The sequence below is a fragment of the Vicia villosa genome, linkage group LG7, assembly GCF_029867415.1.
Source record: "Vicia villosa cultivar HV-30 ecotype Madison, WI linkage group LG7, Vvil1.0, whole genome shotgun sequence".
NCBI lineage: Eukaryota > Viridiplantae > Streptophyta > Magnoliopsida > Fabales > Fabaceae > Vicia > Vicia villosa.
The window spans coordinates 81930949-81953512 of NC_081186.1; the positions used below are offsets into that span (position 1 = coordinate 81930949).

The 22564-nt window shown below is 33.4% G+C and overlaps 1 protein-coding gene across 1 annotated transcript; it reads left to right on the top strand.

Moving 5' to 3' along the window:
- The first annotated feature begins 7753 nt into the window (after positions 1-7753).
- On the top strand, positions 7754-12098 carry LOC131617602 (cucumisin-like). Its single transcript, XM_058888866.1, has 10 exons — positions 7754-7881; positions 7993-8078; positions 8583-8674; positions 8771-9011; positions 9101-9611; positions 9758-9861; positions 9964-10185; positions 10267-10378; positions 10469-10664; positions 11318-12098. Exons 1-10 carry the CDS (start codon positions 7792-7794, stop codon positions 12061-12063), a joined length of 2400 nt encoding a protein of 799 aa, XP_058744849.1. The 5' UTR covers positions 7754-7791; the 3' UTR covers positions 12064-12098.
- Positions 12099-22564: the final 10466 nt, after the last annotated feature.

The following is a 22564-nucleotide window of genomic DNA, read 5'->3' on the forward strand; positions in this document are numbered from 1 at the left end:
CCGCGCCAATCCGATGCCGCGTCGCGGCCTCGGCGTTAAAAGCCCAAAACTTCTATTTAAAAGCCCTAGCTTCCAAGAGAAAAATAATTTTGTGGAGAGCAAAATTAGGAGATCATTCTGAAGGTGCAGCCACAATCATCAATCGAAGGCCAATTCTCTATCAAGCAAAGACATTCCTTTGATGAAGATGAATTCTTCCATTAATCTTTGTGTGTTCTTCATGTCTATGGAGAGCTAAACCCCTCTTGTTGAATCTAAGGTAGCAGTTAACCTATGAATATACAATACCATTAATTAATTCCTGTGAACAATTGTTGAATTCATTATCATTAAGAAATCTTGTTTTTATTCTTAAATTATCGTTGAATCTTTGATCGAAAGAAAGGATTTAACTTTTGCCCTAGGTTACTATATTGATTCAATACCAATTTGCAGAGATGGAATTAGGGTTGAGTTTTCATAATTATCGTTCTTAATTACTATTATCGATATTGATATTTGGAGAGATCGAATTTCATATCGGTAAAAGTTATCTAATTTGATTTGCAGACATGGAATCTTATTTGAGGATAAGTGAAGATAATGATTCAAAAGATTGTTCAATTGTGAATTAATTGATAATTGTATAGAAATAGGTTGATGAACCCTAAGGTTCAACATATTTCTCTAATCGTTAACAACAGTTCATTACTCGCTTTTAATTTATTGTTTACTTTTGATATTATTAGAATCATAAAACAAACCAACTCAATTTTCCTAACTCAAAATAAACAACTATAGAACGGCAGTGATATTAACCAATCCCTGTGGATACGATATATTACCGAAAATATTTACCCAAAAATACTTTCAACATGATGCTAAAAGACAAATTTGGCATAGTGAAAATTTATTAGATGGATTACGATTTGTGTCAAGACTGTTTCTTATAGGTACAATATTAATGGGCACTATAGTGATTATCTCCCAGCAAAGATGGGCCTTAGACAAGGTGACCCAATATCTCCCTTATTATTTGTGATAGCCATGGAGTATCTCCATAGATGCTTAAGGAAACTGCAGCAAAATCTTGACTTTAAGTTCCATCCAAAATGTGGCAAACTAGGCATTGTTAACATTTGCTTTGTTGATGACTTAATGCTCTTTACAATAGGTGATAAGATTTCTGTTACCCTATTGATGTCAATCTTCAAGGACTTCTCTGCAGCCACTGGTCTTAGAGCTACTCCCACTAAATGTAAAGTGTATTTTGGGGGTATGACTAAGGATGTTCAACAGCAAATTCTTGAGGCTACTGGATTTGCAGTAGGGACCTTGCCCTTGAAATACTTAGGGGTTCCTCTACTGAGCAAAAAATTAACTGTTTCTCTTTGCAGGCCTTTAATTGATCGCATTGTATAAAAAATTACTCACTGGACATCTAGGCTCTTGAGCTATGCAGGTAAACACCAATTAGTGAGGAGTGTCATATTTGCCATCATTAATTATTGGCTGCAGGTGTTTCCTATGCTAAGTGTGTTATCAAACACATTGAGGCAGTTTGTAGAAGTTTCATTTGGAGTGGTGGGGCTGAGATCACTAGAAAAGCTCATGTTGCTTGGGACAAGATGTGTGAACCACTACAACACGATGGGGCTTTAAAAGCGCTTATTTTGGGCTTTTAAAGCGCTTAAAAGCGTTGTAAAAGCTAGCGCTGGCGTAGGTAACAAAAGCGCTTCTGAAAGCGCTCTGGTAGACCCCCCCTATAAGAGCGCTTTTCTGGAAAAAGCGCTCTGGTAGGCCCCCCTATAAGAGCGCTTTCCAGGTAAAAGCGCTCTGGTAGGTCCCCCTATAAGAGCGCTTTTCTAAAAGCGCTTTCGTATGTTGCGTTTTTTTTATTTTTTATGCTTTTTTATTAATCTTTGGCAGCGCTTTTGCTAAGAAGCGCTTTAGTAGGTGGACCTTTAAGAGCGCTTTTTAAAAGCGCTGTCGTTGCTAAATGAGGTATTTTAATGTGCAGCCTGTAATTTAATCCTCCCAGTCGACCTGTAATATGTTTTCAACTTGTAATATTTTCGACCTGTAATATATTTTCGAAGATATTATTTCAGCCATTAGTAAGACAATATATATACTAATATAATACCATTATAATATCCAAAATTATATATATACATCATTACAACATCAATAATATTATAGTTCAAATCGACACAAATCCTACATGAAAAATTGCTTAATATAAAATTGACACAAATCCTCTTTGATTTCTTCCAACTTAAGCTTCGGGTACCCAGCAGCACGGAATTCGTCAAGGTACTACAAAACAAAAACATAATATGAATGATATATTTAGGTAAATGTAATAAATTATATAAAATTATCTTTTTTGTATGGATACGCGGGTTTGGATGCTCTCGCACTATTCGTGGCACTCCTTTTCCGAAAATCTTCATCTCTTTGCTTTACAAACTCAGCCCAATCTTCTTCATCAATGAAGATCTGATACTTTTTTGGCCGTCCCGGTGCCTCTTCAAGAAAGTTTCCATCTTTATCCTTAAGATAGGTGTTTGTCAAAAAAGCTTTCCACCCTCTATATCTTTTGCCGGCCAAACCAAGTATGTAGCGTCTACGATCATTTGGTATCTCAAAAGTCCTCTGCAAAAAAACGTACGCATAGTGTGTTAGTATAAGTAATTTAAACAATTTATCGTCAAGATAATAACAACAATTAACCATATATGATATATACCTGAAACTCGTCCCAAATCGCTTTTTTTTCGCATCCAACTCTAAACTTTTCAGATTCCATTTAGCTACGGAGACCGGAATATGCATACGAACAAGTGTACCAATATAACTTGTCAACTTTGCAGAATTAGGACCAATTGCTTGATTTTCAGAATTCCATTCCAATCGGTATACTAATCCTTGGTCTCTAGGTCGAATGATTCCCTTCATAATGGTGATGCCTCGTGTAACCTCTTTTGCTTCAGTATCAGGTGGAGCATTTGTATCCGGAGTATCTCTTTCTTGTGAGTTTTCTTGTGAGTTTTCAGGTGGAGCATCTCTATCCGGAGCCATTGAACCTGTATCAAACAAACTAAAGCACATTAGTACACTATCAAAGTAACTGTAAAATTAAACACACACGATGCAGTTAATTAAATACACCACTACTAACACAATATATTTTCATACTAACAAACTCTATTTATCAGAACCACTTTTAACTAACTCTAATAGCTCATTTATTTTTACTTATTCACATGACATAAGTGAACTAGCATTTGGGAATGGCATAATGAAATCACATGCATACATTTCCATACATAAAACAAGATAATAAAATGCAGAATTTGATTCACACCAAACACATGTAACTTTATCCATTTATGATTCACCATTACATGATCACTACTACATATCCATCCATGGCATTAGCGTCCACACAATTTGCATAGTTTTATATCACAATTGAAAGTAAGATAAAACAAATTTGAATTGAAAAAACAAATGAATTCATTAACATTCATATTCAATATGTATGTACATGGCCATAAAGAATTACTAAGCATCTCACATGGGGCACACAATTTCCACCCTTGGAATCCCATTAAATCCGCTCAATCCTCACTCACATATGCCACAGACCCTAATATACAAACAAAGCAAAACAGGGCCGGGTTTGAAACCTCACACTCTCATCCTTGCTACCTCACTTTCATCTTCAACCTCACATTTCCAAAATTAGGGTTTTAAGAAACAACAAAATAGTGAAAGATGATAGAAGATTTACCTGCAAACGAATTCAGAGTTGTTGTTGCTGAGAGGAGATGTTGAGAATGAACGGCTGTGAACGAATCAGAAGAACGTTGCCGGCTGTGAACGAAGCAGAAGAACGGACGGCGACGGCGGTGGCGGTTGGCAAGAAGAACGATGACGACCCTGTGGAGGTTGGCGGCGACGGTACTGTCTTTGTGAAGAGAAACAGTGAAGAAACGATGAAGAATGAAATACAGAACGCGCGTTTGTTTTAATTTGTTTTAAAAAATTTAATTTTAAAATGAGCTACTAGAGCGCTTTTCAAAAGCGCTTTCATAGGTATACCTATACCGGCGCTTTTTCTCTAAAAGCGCTTTCGTACCATATACCTAATTTTCCCTATACCAGCGCTTTGGGAAAGCGCTCTCGTATCCACCCTTTACCAGCGCTTTCTATAAAGCGCTCTCGTACCCCCCCCTTTACCAGCGCTTTCTAGAAAGCGCTCTCGTACCCCCCTCCTTGCCAGCGTTTTTTTCCAACTGTAAAACCTGGAACGCGAATCAATTGCTAGGAATCTAAGGTAAGGGGAGTTATCGTAATTCTTATAAGTAATACAAGAGTTAGAAAATTATAGGTTGGGTTTGTGGTTTGGGTTTTGGTTGATTGATGATGATATGATGAAAGTATGATGAATAAGATGCTTCGTGATTTGCGATTTGTATTGTTAATCATTGAAGCTTACATGATAGCTTCATGGAGTCTTTTAGCTCTTTATTTTGAATAAAGAGTGTCTTTATCTGATATGTAATATCGGGGTTGGGGTCGTTTAGTTGGAATAATATCGTATTGTTATTTCTTTTGAAGTTTGGATTACCTGTTGTGGTATTTAAGATGTTTTGAATTATGAATTCCGCTACGAGAACTTGAATTAGATTTGTTATCATTGAAGAAGTATATTGTTTAAATAATTTGAAAACCTGTATTACAGAGGAGGCCGTTTTATTATGAAGTTTTTATGAAGGTGAAACTCTAGTTGGTGAATAGTGTTTATTTAATTATTAGAATATATGCAAATTATATATATAGGTTTACGTGGGTGTTACAATTCGTGCTATGATGGTCCTCCATCAGGTGCTCCATCTCCGAGCTCTCAGCAAGCAGTATCCACCCTCGTCTCCTTGGGGATGGAACCCGCCTTCTTGGAGCGTGCCTCAGTCTCACACATCCACATCTTCCCTAGCTCCCACTGACATCGTTACTGTTATGCGCACCATGTCCCGTAATCCTCTAAATAATATGTGGTACATGGACACCAGAGCATCAACCCATACAACAGCATTACAAGGAAATATCTCGTCTTATTCTAATTTGATTCATTTATATCAGAGACTTATTGTTTGAAGTTGACATGGTATTTCAATTCAAATGTCAAGTTACACAACTTCTCCTACATCCACAAACACAAACCCTTAAACCTTAACCATGATTTACACACTCCACAAATTATTAAAATTTTGATTTCCACTATGCCAACAAAGACCTTAGGCATCTCGTTTTTTACCATAGGCGTTGTCTATTCTAGCGATGTTATTTGTATAGACAACACTTTGTTTAATGTAAAAGCACAGGCTTAAGTGCACTTTATGCAGCGCTTCCTGTTAAACATGTTGGCTTAATTGCACTAGAGGCATCACTTCCTATTAAAAGCAATGGATTAAGTGCACTTCAAACATCACTCTTTGTTAAAAGCCTTGGCTTAAATGCACTTTATACAACGATTTATGTTTAGAAGTGTTGGTTCACACACACGCACACACGCATATGTTTGTCAAATATACCTTCACAAGAATTAGATCTAGATCGATATATATCATATTCTTTACAAAATCACATATTAAAGACTGTATTAAAAACCATTTACTTTTGCTCTTTTTTTTATTTAGTAGATTTTTTCATGATTTTGCACCGAGTAGATTTATTGGTAAAAGTTTATATATTTATCATTTAACTATAAATATTAATTTTAATCATTATAGTCAACTATGAAGATTTTGTTACGATTGAAATCAAGAAAAACTTTTAAATATTTTTATTGATGCGAAACTTTCAATTTTTTCAACCAAAAAATATATATTTGAATTTAATTTTGTTACGTATATTTTTTAAATAAAAAATATTTTTTTTTTAAATAGAAATTTTTTAACTAATGTAATATATATTTATCAATTGCACAATAAGCATTAAAAATACTTAAGCTTGATATGTTTCATTTTATATATAAAATTAATAAATAGGAGTTACTAAATATTTACAAAATGTTACACTCAAGTGGAAGAATTAAGTAAATTTTGAAACTGTCAAATTAAATATATGTTAAAGGTTTAAATAATTTTCATAATGATTAAATTTTTTTAAAATGATATATGTTAGATACTCATGACAATTATTTTTAGAGCAATTCTTGCATGGACACGGTCATAAATCTATATTTTTAGGCACAACCAATAAGAAGAGAGTATTTTTTAATTTATTTTTATTTTAATTTTGTTTTTAATTAGATTCATGGGGTGGTTGAGATTATGAAGGAGAGAGAAAATTATAATTTACTTTTTAATTAATTAAAATTATATAATTGATTGTGTGTAAAACAATTTCTTAGGTCCGTGTCCACCTAAGAATTTTCCTTATTTCTATTCCTTTATATTAAATATTCATTCACCATCAAGCCGTTACAATTATTATAATAAGTTTTTAATTATTTAATTTGACCATTTCCCATTCAAAACTGCAACTTATATCATTTGTCTGCTTCTATCATTTGTGCTACGTACTCCATATTATATACTATAATTTTGCCTTTTCAAAGCACGTTTGTAAATATAATTCTTCTAACATTTGTGCTATGTGCTCCACATTATATTCTAATTTTTCCTTTTCAAAGCCAAGTTAGTAAATATATTTCTTAGATTATTAGTTCAATGTACTCTACATGATATGCTCTAATTTTCTGTTTTCAAAGCCGCGTACGTAAAAATATCCACATTGGATTTTATATTCTTGAAAATGTTTCTTATAAGGGGTTGGTACTGATACTATGTAGTTATTTTTCTATTAAAATGTTTCTTATATTGAAATATTTATTAATTTGTTTTATCTCTTATATGATATTTTATCTTAATTCTCTTTATATTTTCTTATTCTTAATCTTTTTTAATTTTTCAATTTTTTTAATCTTCTTTTTTAGTCTTCTAAAAATGTTTCAAGACACTTTTGTCTTTATATTTCAAAAAGTCTTGCGCTATATAGTTCACCAAATAAAAATATAAGAGAAGTTAAATACTTAGAACACAATATATTGTGACATGTGATCAAAATATATATATATATATATATATATATATATATATATATATATATATATATATATATATATATATATATATATATATATATATATATATATATATATATATATTGTGACATTAAACATAAATTATAGAATCAGTTACATATTACTATTAAAAATAAAATTTAATATATAATTTGTTTACTTATTCATAATAATTTTTTATTAAATTCTAATACATACTTATATAATTTATATGGTCAAAGTCTAGTTGTTTTTTAATGTAGTTCTGCTATATCCTTTATAAAGGAAAACTAAAATTATTTTAGTCAACTGAAAATTTGTAAGTTATTATATTATCTATACTTTGATTTTGGTGATATAATGATTTTAGTGCTTTCAAATTTTGGTGAGAGAGTGAGGGCACATAGTACTGGAGTGTACCACTGCTTGGGGCCATTTTGCACCACCGGCTTTCGGTCCATGTTCATGTTTTTTGTCATTTTCTCCTTTTGTAGCCTAATTAATCGTTGGTTAAAAAAATAAGAAAGATAAAATAGTAATCATCTTACTTAGGAGTGAGGTAAAGCTAGTAACTCCTAATGCCTATATAAACAGCTGAGTGAAGTTGATATTGCTGTATCAATAAACTTGTGAGAATCTTCCAAATCACTCACCACAGCATTATTATTAGCTTGACAATGGACAGCCGATTTTCGTTCAGTCTCCTGCCTTTCATTGTTACTCTTACTTCCCTCTTGATAAACTCATCTTCCCAAGATGATTTGAAGGTAAATACACTTCATCTTTCTTTATAAAAGTTTTATGATATATGTTTTTGTTGACTAGAATAAAATAATCTTTCATATTTCTAATAAATATATGTTATTTTGTAAATGCAGACTTACATAGTATATACGGGGTATATGAAAGATGAAGTTTCGGCATTGGTCCATTACAAAAACATGCTACACCAAGCTTCTGATAGGTTGCATATTTAAATTAGAGTTTTAAAATTTTAATAGTACAATAAATAAGGGTAGGGATGTTATCTTGATTATATATGATTTAGCCTTTTCAAAAAAAAATTATTTATTTAATTTCATTTTTATCCCTTATTTAAATTTGTTGCCTTTCATAATATATCATTTAACCTTTTTGATTTTTCTCCTATATAATTTTTTAAACAAACTCAAAATTTAAAGTGGTATATTAGTGGTTTTCTCTTAAAATAATGGTCTAAAATTATAATACAGTAGAATAAAGTGACATATGTTAAGCAAGTCATTTAGTTTATGATATATTTGTTTGTTACAGTTACATGCAATTTAATATTTTCTTTGATAGGTCTCGGATAATTTATTTTAAACTTTTACTATTTTTTTGTTAGGTCTCCCTTTTATTTGATCATAACAAAATATGAAATTAGTCATAAAACTATATTATTAATAATTGGTTTGTTACTCATTATATTTATTTTCAATTTTAACAGTCAAGAGCCAAAAGCTTTACTACATCATTACAAACCTAGCTTTGGAGGGTTTGTTGCAAAACTAACCAAGGCAGAAGCAGAAAGAATGGAAGGTGTGTAGACACTAATTTTTAACTATTGAAAACTAAATTATATTTATTCATTATACTTAATAATTTTATGTTTAATTACGAAAATTGATATTGTAGGATTGGATGGAGTTGTGGCTGTATTTCCCAATAAAAAGAGACATCTCCTTACAACAAAATCCTGGGATTTTATCGGTTTTCCAATGAATGTGAAGAGAGAATCATATGAATTCGATGTTATCATTGGAATAATAGATTCTGGAATTTGGCCAGGATCCGAGAGTTTTAATGATAAAGGCTTCGGACCACCTCCAAAGAAATGGAAGGGTGTTTGTCAAATCTATAACTTCACTTGCAACAAGTAAGAAGTAATTTTGTAACTCATTAAAATATTTGATTTATAAGAGAGTATATCACAAACAATTGTTCATATAATATTTTTTTTTGTAGTAAGTTAATTGGGGCTAGATATTATGATGTTCTGAATGATAATGCAATGCTCTCTCCCATTGACGTTTACGGTCATGGAACGCATGTAGCATCTACCGCAGCTGGAAATCCTATCGAACATGCAAGTGTGTTTGGCTTAGGAGAAGGAACATCTAGAGGTGCGGTTCCATCAGCCCGAATTGCTATATATAAGGTATGTGGAATTTCAACGTGCTACTCAAAGAGTATTCTTGAAGCATTCGATGATGCGGTAGCAGATGGAGTTGACATAATATCAGTGTCCATTGGTGGAGAAACAGAAAATCAATTTAAGATTTTTAATGATGAATTGTCGCTTGGATCCTTTCATGCAATGACACATGGAATTTTAACTGTATTTGCTGGAGGAAACGATGGCCCAAAACCTGCTTCATTATCGAATTTTTCACCATGGTCTATTATTGTGGGAGCTGGAACTTTAAATAGGAAATTTGTAACCAAGGTGAAATTAGGAAACAACAAGGTTTATGAGGTAAATCTATAATTTTGTTTCTACCATATTCTAAAATAAGTTTTTATTTCATCTTCTCTTACTTCAAAATTTGGTTTGTAATGTATACTTCATAACTAAATTAATAATATACTATGTTAATGTTTCTTTTTAATTTTTAATGTTAGGGAATCTCCGTGAATACATTTGACCTCTTGGGAAAAATGTATCCTATTGTCTACAGTGGAGATGTTCCAAATAAAGAAGCTCACTTAAATGGCGATGAATCCAGGTAACTAATTTAAATTCATAGTTGTATAACAACGTATTATTAAATACAGATGAAAACTTAGTTTATAATTTGTTAACAAAAATACTGTAATTAAAAATGTAGGTTTTGTACTAGCAATTCCCTTGATGCTAAGTTGGCGAAAAGAAAAATTGTCCTATGCGAAGGCGGCAGCAAAGGAGCCTTAGAGGCATTAAGAGTTGGTGTTATTGGTGTTTTGACGCAAGGGGAAAGTTTTAGAGATGTTGCTGACTCTTACCCTTTAGCTGCAAGTTACCTTCATTCAAAAGATGCCTCTAGGATACACAAGTACATAAATTCTGTGAGGTAAATGTACTGCAATTTCTATATCCACTTACTTACAATCATTTTAAAAATTTTAACTTCTTTCAATAAATTATTTTGCAGAACTCCTATAGCAACAATATTTAAATCGGATGAATTAGAAAATACTTTAGCACCTGTTGTTGCATCCTTTTCATCGAGAGGTCCAAATCTAGTTACCCCTGATATTCTTAAGGTTTGTTTTTTTTATTCACCACTAAATTAAAAACAACTATTTCATTTTAAATATTATGATTAACTCTTTTCCTATTGATTAATGTTGTAGCCGGACCTAATTGCTCCCGGTGTATATATCATGGCTAGTTGGTCTCCAATTTCTCTCGAAGGAAGAAATTCTGGATTTAACATTGTGTCCGGAACATCAATGGCATGTCCACATATATCCGGTGCAGCAGGATACATCAAATCCTTCCATCCTACTTGGTCACCTGCTGCTATCCGATCAGCACTGATGACAACAGGTAATACGATCACACTTGGAGTGCATACTAATATACATTTGCATCAATAAATTGAAAATAAAGTTAGCACATATTTAATTTTGATTATTGTTTTTAAAACAAATTGTCCTTTTTAAAGTGAATCTTTATCGTAACCAATTAAGAAAGTTATCCATGTGGAGATTGAATTACACTTTTTCTTCTTTTTTTTTTATACTTATATACTTCACTTCATTTTTATAAAATTAAACTTTTATCTATGTTTCAATTATTTTTTTATTGTCGAATATATATTACCGAACTCATGCCCTCAGCTACGAAACAATGCTAAATATAATATTTAAACTAACTATTTCAAAATTATGAAAAGTTTTTGAAAGTATTTAAGTTTTTAAATCTATAAATTTAATAAGTATTTAGTATTACATACAAGTGATATCGATAGTTCTATATAAAGAATTTTTTTTTAAATGATTCTTCAAAATTACTTGCTACTATTTTTCTTGGTATCTATATAAAAAATATAAAGGGACATGCAACACATATTTACTTATCATAACAAGACAATACACTAAGATAAAGTAATTTATATTTATTTGATTTGATATGTGTATAGTTTAGTTAATATGTTTTAAATTAATATAAATAAGTATTATGTGTTCCTTGTGTTGCAGCCAAACAATTGAGTGCGATAAATAATCAAGATGCTGAATTTGCTTACGGAGCAGGTCAAATTGATCCACTGAAAGCTTTAAATCCCGGCTTAATATATGATGCTGGAAAAATGGACTACATAAGATTCATATGTCAACTAGGCTACAATAAGTCCGTTATAAAACAACTCACTGAAAATTCAAGGAGTTGTTCCAATATATCATATATATCTGCCCGGGATTTAAATTATCCATCGTTTGCTTTAAAAGCATCAAATCCGCACAACATCAGAGGGACCTTCGAACGAACGGTAACAAATATTGGATCACCAACATCCACATATAGAGCATTTCTTTCGGTTCCTAATGGACTAATCATCTCGGTAAAGCCCGATGTTTTGTCTTTCACTTCAATAGGAGAAAGGCAAACATACATTTTTACAATAGATGGGTCGATTAAAGAACCCATTAGTTCCGCTTCTCTAATTTGGGATGATGGTGAACATCAAGTGAGGAGCCCCATAGTCGTTTATGATCAACGAGCCGAAAAAGTTAGAAAAGCTCCATATTTTAATGTTCGTGCTGTTGTTATTATAGCTGTTGTCTTTGTAATTATATTGATTTTCATTTTCATTTTAGTTAAGTATAGGCACTGGTGTTTAACAGCTTTGTATCAATTTTATTTGTCCCGTAGGGCGAGCCCACAGCGTAGTCAGGGGGTTGAACTGCAACCCATCAACGTTGTAAATCCACAATTAACAATGTAATCCATATTTTATTTTGTTTGCACCCCTAAATTTTGTGAGTCTACATCCAGTGCTATCGCGTATTAGCTTTCAATTCTTCATTCAAATCATCACAGTAAAGTATACACGATAGTCAGAGCATCCAGAGTTAAAAGGATACAGCATAGACTTCCTACTCTAATAAATAAATAGAAATAAATTGAAAATTAAAAATGTTATATAAAATGACATGACCAAGATTCGAGTTTGGTATTATTGGTTTACTCAACTATTGATACAACAACCTACGATTAAGATTAGGTGGTACATTGATATTGATTTAGGGGATTATATTTAAACAATAATCTCTTAATAAAATATTTATGTTATTAAAATATTTATTTTCTCTATTTAAAAAAAAAAAATAAAATTGTAAAATTATAATTTTATTAGTAGCTATTTCTAAATTAATATAATATTAATGATATCATATAAATCATTCTCATAGGTATTTTTATAAAAACACTTATGTATACAAAAATTATAAAAATTAAATATGTGTAGCTATGTATTTTTATATAATTAATATCTTACTCGTATTTAAATATTCTACATTAAATTGAACTTAATAAAGAGTAAAATATCTTAAAGTATTATTAGATAGTATATTTGGAAATTTAAAATTACAATGCTCAAGCTATTAATGATTCCAGGAAAAAAAATTATAATAAAATATAAAAGATGTGTTATATATATATATATATATGGCTCACTAAGATTCAGTAATTTCACACAAATCATATTATTGTTTCATGTTATAGAAACTGAAGAGTCGCTAGAATGTTTGGATTATGTTGGAATGGTAAAGCGGCAAGCAACAAAATATTTGGAAGTATTTATCCCGGAAATTATCGTGTCCACAGAGATTAGTGCTACTGAATTGCTGTTTGACAGATTTTTAGTTATGAGTTTGGGTTAAAATGGGGTTAGACGGTAAATGCGGAAATTTAACTTATGAACACGACAAAATTTCATATACCCGTTAAATACTTAAAGTTACTACTCAATGGAAATCAACTTAAACAACTAATCAACATCATCACGTATCGCTCACACGGAGGTTATGTCTAACGCAAACTGAGACAACGACCGTATTACTCGCGTCGACGATCTCTCAGCACAACACGAGCAACACGGAAGCATTAAGAACCGACACTAAAGTGAATACTAAGTTCTAATCTATATCTAGAGTTAAAACCCAATAAATGTTCTTCCTAAACCCGGATTCGAATCATCCATCTCGACAATAATCCAAACCCACATAGAGAAAGCAATCACTAATGAAGATTTGTAATGAATGCATTAAACAACACCATGAGCAATAAACATACATATAGACAAAGCATACTTACATGAAAACCTAACATAAATGGTTACAAAGAGAAGAGTAAGAGAAGAAAACTCAATTTCTCGCGGTGTCAAACACGATCCACTAAGCTCCCGACTCTGGACCATCCATGAGCAAACCATAAATGTTGTTTTCTAAGCCCTAATGTACAAAAACTGAAGGTGATGACTTTGGGAACAAGTACCCCAAAACCATAACCTAAAATATGTGTTTTTCCTCTATTTATGCAATTTTGAATATGGTGTAGCTCGCGTCGCGTGCTGATTGATGTCTTGAAAAAAATCAGCTTTAGTGTTTTGGCCATACCTTGAGAACTGTAACTCTGATTTGCGGCCGGTTCGAAGCTTTGGAAAGCTTATTCAATTTCCTATCTAACAATGACAAAATATCAACCAAATTGATAAATTATTATTTTTGATTTTGAGCTTTATTCGTTGACGAGTTGGTTCCGTTGCTCAAAAACCCGCGTTTGAAGCCGTGTCTTCGACACGTTATTGTTCATGCTCCAAATACGCAAGAATACCTACAAAAAGACACAAAAACTATCAAACGGTATAAAAGTATATGAAAATACAAATATTCACAAAGTATACGTATTTATACACAAAATGGGGAAATATTCAACGAATATTAACAAAAGTCTCGATAAGTACCAAAAAACATATATACAAAATAAGTACAATTTGGCACTTATCAAACTCTCCCCAACTTAAATCTGTTTGTCCTCAAACAAGGCCACACATTTGAATCTCAAAAGTAAAAATCCAAAGAATAAAGAATCAACACAGTTTAGAAAACGAAACAATTGCACAGTTCAAACAAAAAATGCACGAACAAAGGAAAAACTTACCACAATCCTACAACGACACATGAAAATAAAAAGAATCCTATGCACAAAAACCATACAGAACATTTTAAACAAAACATGCTCAATCATGAAACATGCCTAGCAAAAACTCATCGGTAGATGAAAAACACCGAAAGGTGAGGACTTCGACACACACCCAATAATCTTGCAAACAATAGACAAAATTATGCATTCATCCAAAAATACTATTGAAAATGCAACAGCACGAATCACAAGGACTTTCAAGGTTGTAATGTGGCTCGGTTAACAAACAAGTGATAAGTCCTAAAGCTAATCGAAACAAAAACTTGCCTAAACCTAAGGGAGTAATTACTTCCACAAAGTTTCAAACAATGAAATTTCAATCAAACTTCTTATTTATCCCAAATTGTCCAACCAAAACATAATACTTATTATCACAACTATGACATACTCTTTTTGTTTTTATGTTTCCAAAACTTTTTCTCTTTTTTCTTTCTTTTTCTTTTCTTTCTTTTTCTTTTCTTTCTTTTTCACATTTTTTCTTTCTTTTTCTTTTTTTTCCACAACCTCATACCAATCAAAACATAAGTAGGTAAACATCCTCTCCCAACTTGAATACAACCATTACCATAATATGAATACTCCATACTTTCTAAGTCAAGGCAAAAATTCAAACTATAAATCATAGTTGAGGGTTCAAGAAAACAAAGAATCAAACATCCATACACAATAGAGAATCAAATGCTCATAGACAAGCATTAAACAAAAACAATATGGATGTTGACAAAATGGATCAAAGGAGGTTAATAATGCTCACACACTCACATGGTGAATTGATATTTGGCTATGGTAGTTGTGCTCAAAATCAAACAAGTTCCTTGATCACTTTCGTGTATTTACAAAATCATTAAAAACGAAAGATTAAACATAATAATATTCAGTTAAAACAAGAAATATCGGTATCTCTCATATATGCACAATGGAAAGCCTCCTCACATTTATGGTAAAAAGGGAAAACTAATTGTGATTCAAGTCATGAGCAAGTTATGCAAAAAGAATGAGTAATATGAAATTTGTACAAGTGAAAAGTCTCATAAATATGTGATGCTACAGAAAGCGATAAACGAGTACCTTGCTACGTACAAATTTGAACAATCATTACCACACAACCGCCATGTTGAATCTATCATAATCGGAAAATTACCAAATGCTACTTCAAGTAATCGGGCCAAAATTTGAGTCAAAGCAAGAACAAAAGAATTAAAATTATAACTATAAAATACACTACTATAAAGTCTAGGTGTAAGTGGGAAAAAGGAGAGCGGAGTGAGCCTTTAAAAAGAGTTCACTGGCCAAAAGAAACAGGGCGTGCGACGCGCGCTAAGTTCTGCCAAACCAAGCTCTTCAGCTCCCAGGCCGTGCGACGTGGCCTCTTTGCGTGCGACGCGCGCTACACCAGAAAAACCAAACCAGTTCAGAAAACTGGAATTTCTAGTGCGCCACCACTTAACACCTACAATACTCATTTAAATAAAATTAAAATAGAAAAATATATAACCGTTGGGGTGCCTCCCAACAAGCGCTCGTTTTATGTCGTAAGCTCGACGCCTTTATTATGCACGGTAGTAACTTCCTCCACGACATGCCAATGCTTTTGCCTCAATGCAACCTAAATAAAATATCCTAACCACACACGAACGAACATTACGAAACAAGAGAATATACAACAATACCTAAACAACACGTATTAACAAACACGTAACGATAAGCAAAAACACAATTTTTACAAAAGTTTGGTGAAATTAACTAAACAAGTTGAAAAGTGAAGATTTGAAATTAAAGAACTATTCGAGTTCAAAATATACAAAAGTATACAAGTATAATGAAATTTACAAATATACGATATTCACAAAACTCAAAAACAAAGAACCAATCGCAATGCAATTTCAATAAAAAACACCAATCCCCGGCAACGGCGCCATTTTGTTGGAACGGTAAAGCGGAAAGCAACAAAATATTTGGAAGTATTTATCCGGGAAATTATCGTGTCCACAGAGATTAGTGCTACTGAATTTTCGTTCGACGGATTCTTAGTTATGAGTTTGGGTTAAAATGAGTTTAGACGATAAATTCGGAAATTTAACTTATGAACACAAAAGAATCTTATATGGAGATGGATGGGGTCTACCCCGTGAGAGTAATTCCATTGGGAGGGGATGTCTGTCTGTCGAAGGATAGGGAGTCGAGATTTATTGAAGATTTGATTGTAAAAGGGGAAACCTGGTGGAAAAGCTGGTTCTCTGAGATTAAGAGGTGGGAGGAAGGAACGGTTGGTGAGAGTAGGGATGTTTGGCTGGGAATTTTTGGTATCCCTGCTCACGTGTGGATGTCTTACTTTTTTATGGCATTGGCGGAGGTGTGGCTGAAATTCATTTGCGTGGACGAGAGAACAGCGAAAGGAGAAGATTTTGATGTCGCAAGGATTATGGTGAAGGTTAATTTATATCTCAAAATACTTGATGTCTTTCCTGTTACCATTGACGGTAAGATGTTTAATTTAGTGATGCGAGAGGATGCGATAGGGTTGTTTGGAAGTAACGTTGAGCCATCGGGAAGTAGGGATTCTGCTTCTTCATCAGCAGACTCTGAAAGAATTTGGCAGGATGTTAATGGAGTTGAAGAAGAGGATTTAGGAACATAATTTTCAACTGATTCTATTCAACAGTTTTCATTGAAGGGAAGTTTGAACCATGGCGTTGACGTTCCGTTCCGTGATCACGGAGAAATTGACACGGGAGATTCGTCGGGAGGCGGAGGTGGAGGATCAGAAAATTTCAAGGGCTCGTTTTCGATTCCGGTTTTGCTGGGCAGGGAAGAAAACAGTGCTACTGTTTGGAAGGATGCAAAATTGGGGAGTTTCAACGAGGCTGTATCACGTTTTCGGGCAGAAACTTCTTTGAATTTTGACTCGAACAAATTAGTGGAAGAAGTGGTGATTATTGGTAATAAAATAAATTAGTGGAAGAATTGGTGATTATTGGTAATAAAATACAGTGTTAATTAATTTTCAATAAAAATCAATTTATTTATATTACAAAATAATACAAAAAAATAGAAAGAATGAATGATAGATAAAATGATGTGGCTATTAATTTAAAAAAGAAAAATAGAAACAAAAAAGAGTACGTAAGATTGACATATTGTGAGAGAGGAAGGTTGTATTGGTAAGATCTTATAGAGAATTGTTGTGTTTTTAGAGGGAGGATATGATTGTGAAAAAGAGACAAGAATTTAGAGAGTTAGGTAAAGCACCAAAATGAGCTCAGAGACATGGATTTGGACGATTAGGCAAATTAAGATAAACCAAATCCCAATTCACCTTTTATTTTTACTTTTGCTTTTGTTTTTTTATTTAGTAGATTGTTTTCATGATTTTGCACCAAAACTTATAGATAGTTACTCATGCTTAACTAAGCACAAACACATGCATATATCTTTTGGTGCATGTTGGGATATTCTCTTACTATTATCATGTATTCAATAAATGTTAGCTTTTTTCAAAACTAAAGTAGTGGTTTTCTTCATGATTTGCATTGAGTGTGTTACTTCAAGGCAGCTTTGAATTTGGGGAAGAGGCTGCTTTTAAAACTATAGATATTTTACATTTATTCAAATCTATTTTATTTACAAATTCTAAAAAATTAATTTTAATTATTATTTTGGTAGAGTTTTGCAATTTATATATGGAATTGTCAAATGAGAGTGCAAATGTACCTTTCTTGCAATTTGGATGGACGTATAAAGATGCATGTATAAATTGTACATATATCTTACAATTAAATGTGAAAATTTGTACTTATGCTTTTGTTAGATATTAATGATATTTATAATATTTTCAAATAAAATTTGTTCTTTTTTCTCAATTTGCAAATAAAATTTTCTTTTAGATATTCCATAATTTTTCTACATTCAATAATTGAATGTTATTATTTTTCTTTTAGATGTTCTATTAGTTTTCACTATTTAATATTAATTAGTATCTTGGGTTTCTCATTCATAGCTTAAAATTAGCTTCAATTATTTCTCACTATTTATTAGTTTATGAAGGAGGACGTTATGGATTCGTTTGGATGGAGTAAGAATCTGGATGGGATCTTCACCGTTAAATCTTGTTACGATAGGTTCAAAGTCAAACTCTCTGGACCTCCTTTTAATTTGGTAATTGTTAATGCAACCAATCATCTGTGGAAGGTAAAAGCTCAGTCTAAGAAAACTATCAAAACACCAAGCGACAAATTCAATATCTCTCTCTAAAATGTCGCTTTAACCTCTCTCTAGAAGGGGGTTAGGGTTTTCAATCTAGCTGATGAGTGGCCACCGGCAATCAAAGGATAAGGAAGGATGGAAAATAGTTTCTGGCCGTCGGAATCAGAGGAGGTGGAGCTTCAAATGGGACACATTCCCTTTGGGGGGAGTAACCGCAATCACCAGTCGTCTGGAGTGGAGATAACTTCTTTTTATGTTTTGGAATTCCCAGATTACTCAAGCGCGAAGGATCTTTTTGAGTTGTTTTGCTGTGTAGGGAAGGCGGTGGAAGTTTCAATCTCACCGAGGAGGAACAGTAGGGGAAAACGTTTCGGTTTTGCGTGTTTTCCAGGCATAGAAGATGGAAGGTTGTTCACGGTCAGGCTCGATAATATCATTATAACAGGGAGGCAAATTCACGCCAATCTTCCTCGTTTTCAAAGGGGTAAGCTGGTAGGAGACTCAGGGTTTGTGAATCAGAGTATCGGAGGAGGGGGTTCCAAAGTGGGTAAGGAGGCGGCGGAGGGGAATTTCAGAGATGGAATGGGATCTAGGAGGGGCATCAGAACATTCGCGGCAGCGGTAGGGGGAGTTTCTGGTTGCAAAGATGTTACAGGGGAAGTGTCCATAAATTTCTGTTTCAAGTCTAATGATGAAGACAAAAAGAGATTTCTAAAGCTTATGTTGGGAGAGTTCTCATTCCAAGGTCAGCTTACAACATTCAATCTTATATGGAGATGGATGGGGTCTACCCCGTGAGAGTAATTCCATTGGGAGGGGATGTCTGTCTGTCGAAGGATAGGGAGTCGAGATTTATTGAAGATTTGATTATAAAAGGGGAAACCTGGTGGAAAAGCTGGTTCTCTGAGATTAAGAGGTGGGAGGAAGGAACGGTTGGTGAGAGTAGGGATGTTTGGCTGAGAATTTTTGGTATCCCTGCTCACGTGTGGATGTCTTACTTTTTTGTGGCATTGGTGGAGGTGTGGCTGAAATTCATTTGCGTGGACGAGAGAACAGCGAAAGGAGAAGCTTTTGATGTCGCGAGGATTATGGTGAAGGTTAATTTATATCTCAAAATACTTGATGTCTTTCCTGTTACCATTGACGGTAAGATGTTTAATTTAGTGATGCGAGAGGATGCGATAGGGTTGTTTGGAAGTAACGTTGAGCCATCGGGAAGTAGGGATTCTGCTTCTTCATCAGCAGACTCTGAAAGAATTTGGCAGGATGTTAATGGAGTTGAAGAAGAGGATTTAGGAACATAATTTTCAACTGATTCTATTCAACAGTTTTCATTGAAGGGAAGTTTGAACCATGGCGTTGACGTTCCGTTCCGTGATCACGGAGAAATTGACACGGGAGATTCGTCGGGAGGCGGAGGTGGAGGATCAGAAAATTTCAAGGGCTCGTTTTCGATTCCGGTTTTGCTGGGCAGGGAAGAAAACAGTGCTACTGTTTGGAAGGATGCAAAATTGGGGAGTTTCAACGAGGCTGTATCACGTTTTCGGGCAGAAACTTCTTTGAATTTTGACTCGAACAAATTAGTGGAAGAAGTGGTGATTATTGGTAATAAAATAAATTAGTGGAAGAATTGGTGATTATTGGTAATAAAATACAGTGTTAATTAATTTTCAATAAAAATCAATTTATTTATATTACAAAATAATACAAAAAAATAGAAAGAATGAATGATAGATAAAATGATGTGGCTATTAATTTAAAAAAGAAAAATAGAAACAAAAAAGAGTACGTAAGATTGACATATTGTGAGAGAGGAAGGTTGTATTGGTAAGATCTTATAGAGAATTGTTGTGTTTTTAGAGGGAGGATATGATTGTGAAAAAGAGACAAGAATTTAGAGAGTTAGGCAAAGCACCAAAATGAGCTCAGAGACATGGATTTGGACGATTAGGCAAATTAAGATAAACCAAATCCCAATTCACCTTTTATTTTTACTTTTGCTTTTGTTTTTTTATTTAGTAGATTGTTTTCATGATTTTGCACCAAAACTTATAGATAGTTACTCATGCTTAACTAAGCACAAACACATGCATATATCTTTTGGTGCATGTTGGGATATTCTCTTACTATTATCATGTATTCAATAAATGTTAGCTTTTTTCAAAACTAAAGTAGTGGTTTTCTTCATGATTTGCATTGAGTGTGTTACTTCAAGGCAGCTTTGAATTTGGGGAAGAGGCTGCTTTTAAAACTATAGATATTTTACATTTATTCAAATCTATTTTATTTACAAATTCTAAAAAATTAATTTTAATTATTATTTTGGTAGAGTTTTGCAATTTATATATGGAATTGTCAAATGAGAGTGCAAATGTACCTTTCTTGCAATTTGGATGGACGTATAAAGATGCATGTATAAATTGTACATATATCTTACAATTAAATGTGAAAATTTGTACTTATGCTTTTGTTAGATATTAATGATATTTATAATATTTTCAAATAAAATTTGTTCTTTTTTCTCAATTTGCAAATAAAATTTTCTTTTAGATATTCCATAATTTTTCTACATTCAATAATTGAATGTTATTATTTTTCTTTTAGATGTTCTATTAGTTTTCACTATTTAATATTAATTAGTATCTTGGGTTTCTCATTCATAGCTTAAAATTAGCTTCAATTATTTCTCACTATTTATTAGTTTATGAAGGAGGACGTTATGGATTCGTTTGGATGGAGTAAGAATCTGGATGGGATCTTCACCGTTAAATCTTGTTACGATAGGTTCAAAGTCAAACTCTCTGGACCTCCTTTTAATTTGGTAATTGTTAATGCAACCAATCATCTGTGGAAGGTAAAAGCTCAGTCTAAGAAAACTATCAAAACACCAAGCGACAAATTCAATATCTCTCTCTAAAATGTCGCTTTAACCTCTCTCTAGAAGGGGGTTAGGGTTTTCAATCTAGCTGATGAGTGGCCACCGGCAATCAAAGGATAAGGAAGGATGGAAAATAGTTTCTGGCCGTCGGAATCAGAGGAGGTGGAGCTTCAAATGGGACACATTCCCTTTGGGGGGAGTAACCGCAATCACCAGTCGTCTGGAGTGGAGATAACTTCTTTTTATGTTTTGGAATTCCCAGATTACTCAAGCGCGAAGGATCTTTTTGAGTTGTTTTGCTGTGTAGGGAAGGCGGTGGAAGTTTCAATCTCACCGAGGAGGAACAGTAGGGGAAAACGTTTCGGTTTTGCGTGTTTTCCAGGCATAGAAGATGGAAGGTTGTTCACGGTCAGGCTCGATAATATCATTATAACAGGGAGGCAAATTCACGCCAATCTTCCTCGTTTTCAAAGGGGTAAGCTGGTAGGAGACTCAGGGTTTGTGAATCAGAGTATCGGAGGAGGGGGTTCCAAAGTGGGTAAGGAGGCGGCGGAGGGGAATTTCAGAGATGGAATGGGATCTAGGAGGGGCATCAGAACATTCGCGGCAGCGGTAGGGGGAGTTTCTGGTTGCAAAGATGTTACAGGGGAAGTGTCCATAAATTTCTGTTTCAAGTCTAATGATGAAGACAAAAAGAGATTTCTAAAGCTTATGTTGGGAGAGTTCTCATTCCAAGGTCAGCTTACAACATTCAATCTTATATGGAGATGGATGGGGTCTACCCCGTGAGAGTAATTCCATTGGGAGGGGATGTCTGTCTGTCGAAGGATAGGGAGTCGAGATTTATTGAAGATTTGATTATAAAAGGGGAAACCTGGTGGAAAAGCTGGTTCTCTGAGATTAAGAGGTGGGAGGAAGGAACGGTTGGTGAGAGTAGGGATGTTTGGCTGAGAATTTTTGGTATCCCTGCTCACGTGTGGATGTCTTACTTTTTTGTGGCATTGGTGGAGGTGTGGCTGAAATTCATTTGCGTGGACGAGAGAACAGCGAAAGGAGAAGCTTTTGATGTCGCGAGGATTATGGTGAAGGTTAATTTATATCTCAAAATACTTGATGTCTTTCCTGTTACCATTGACGGTAAGATGTTTAATTTAGTGATGCG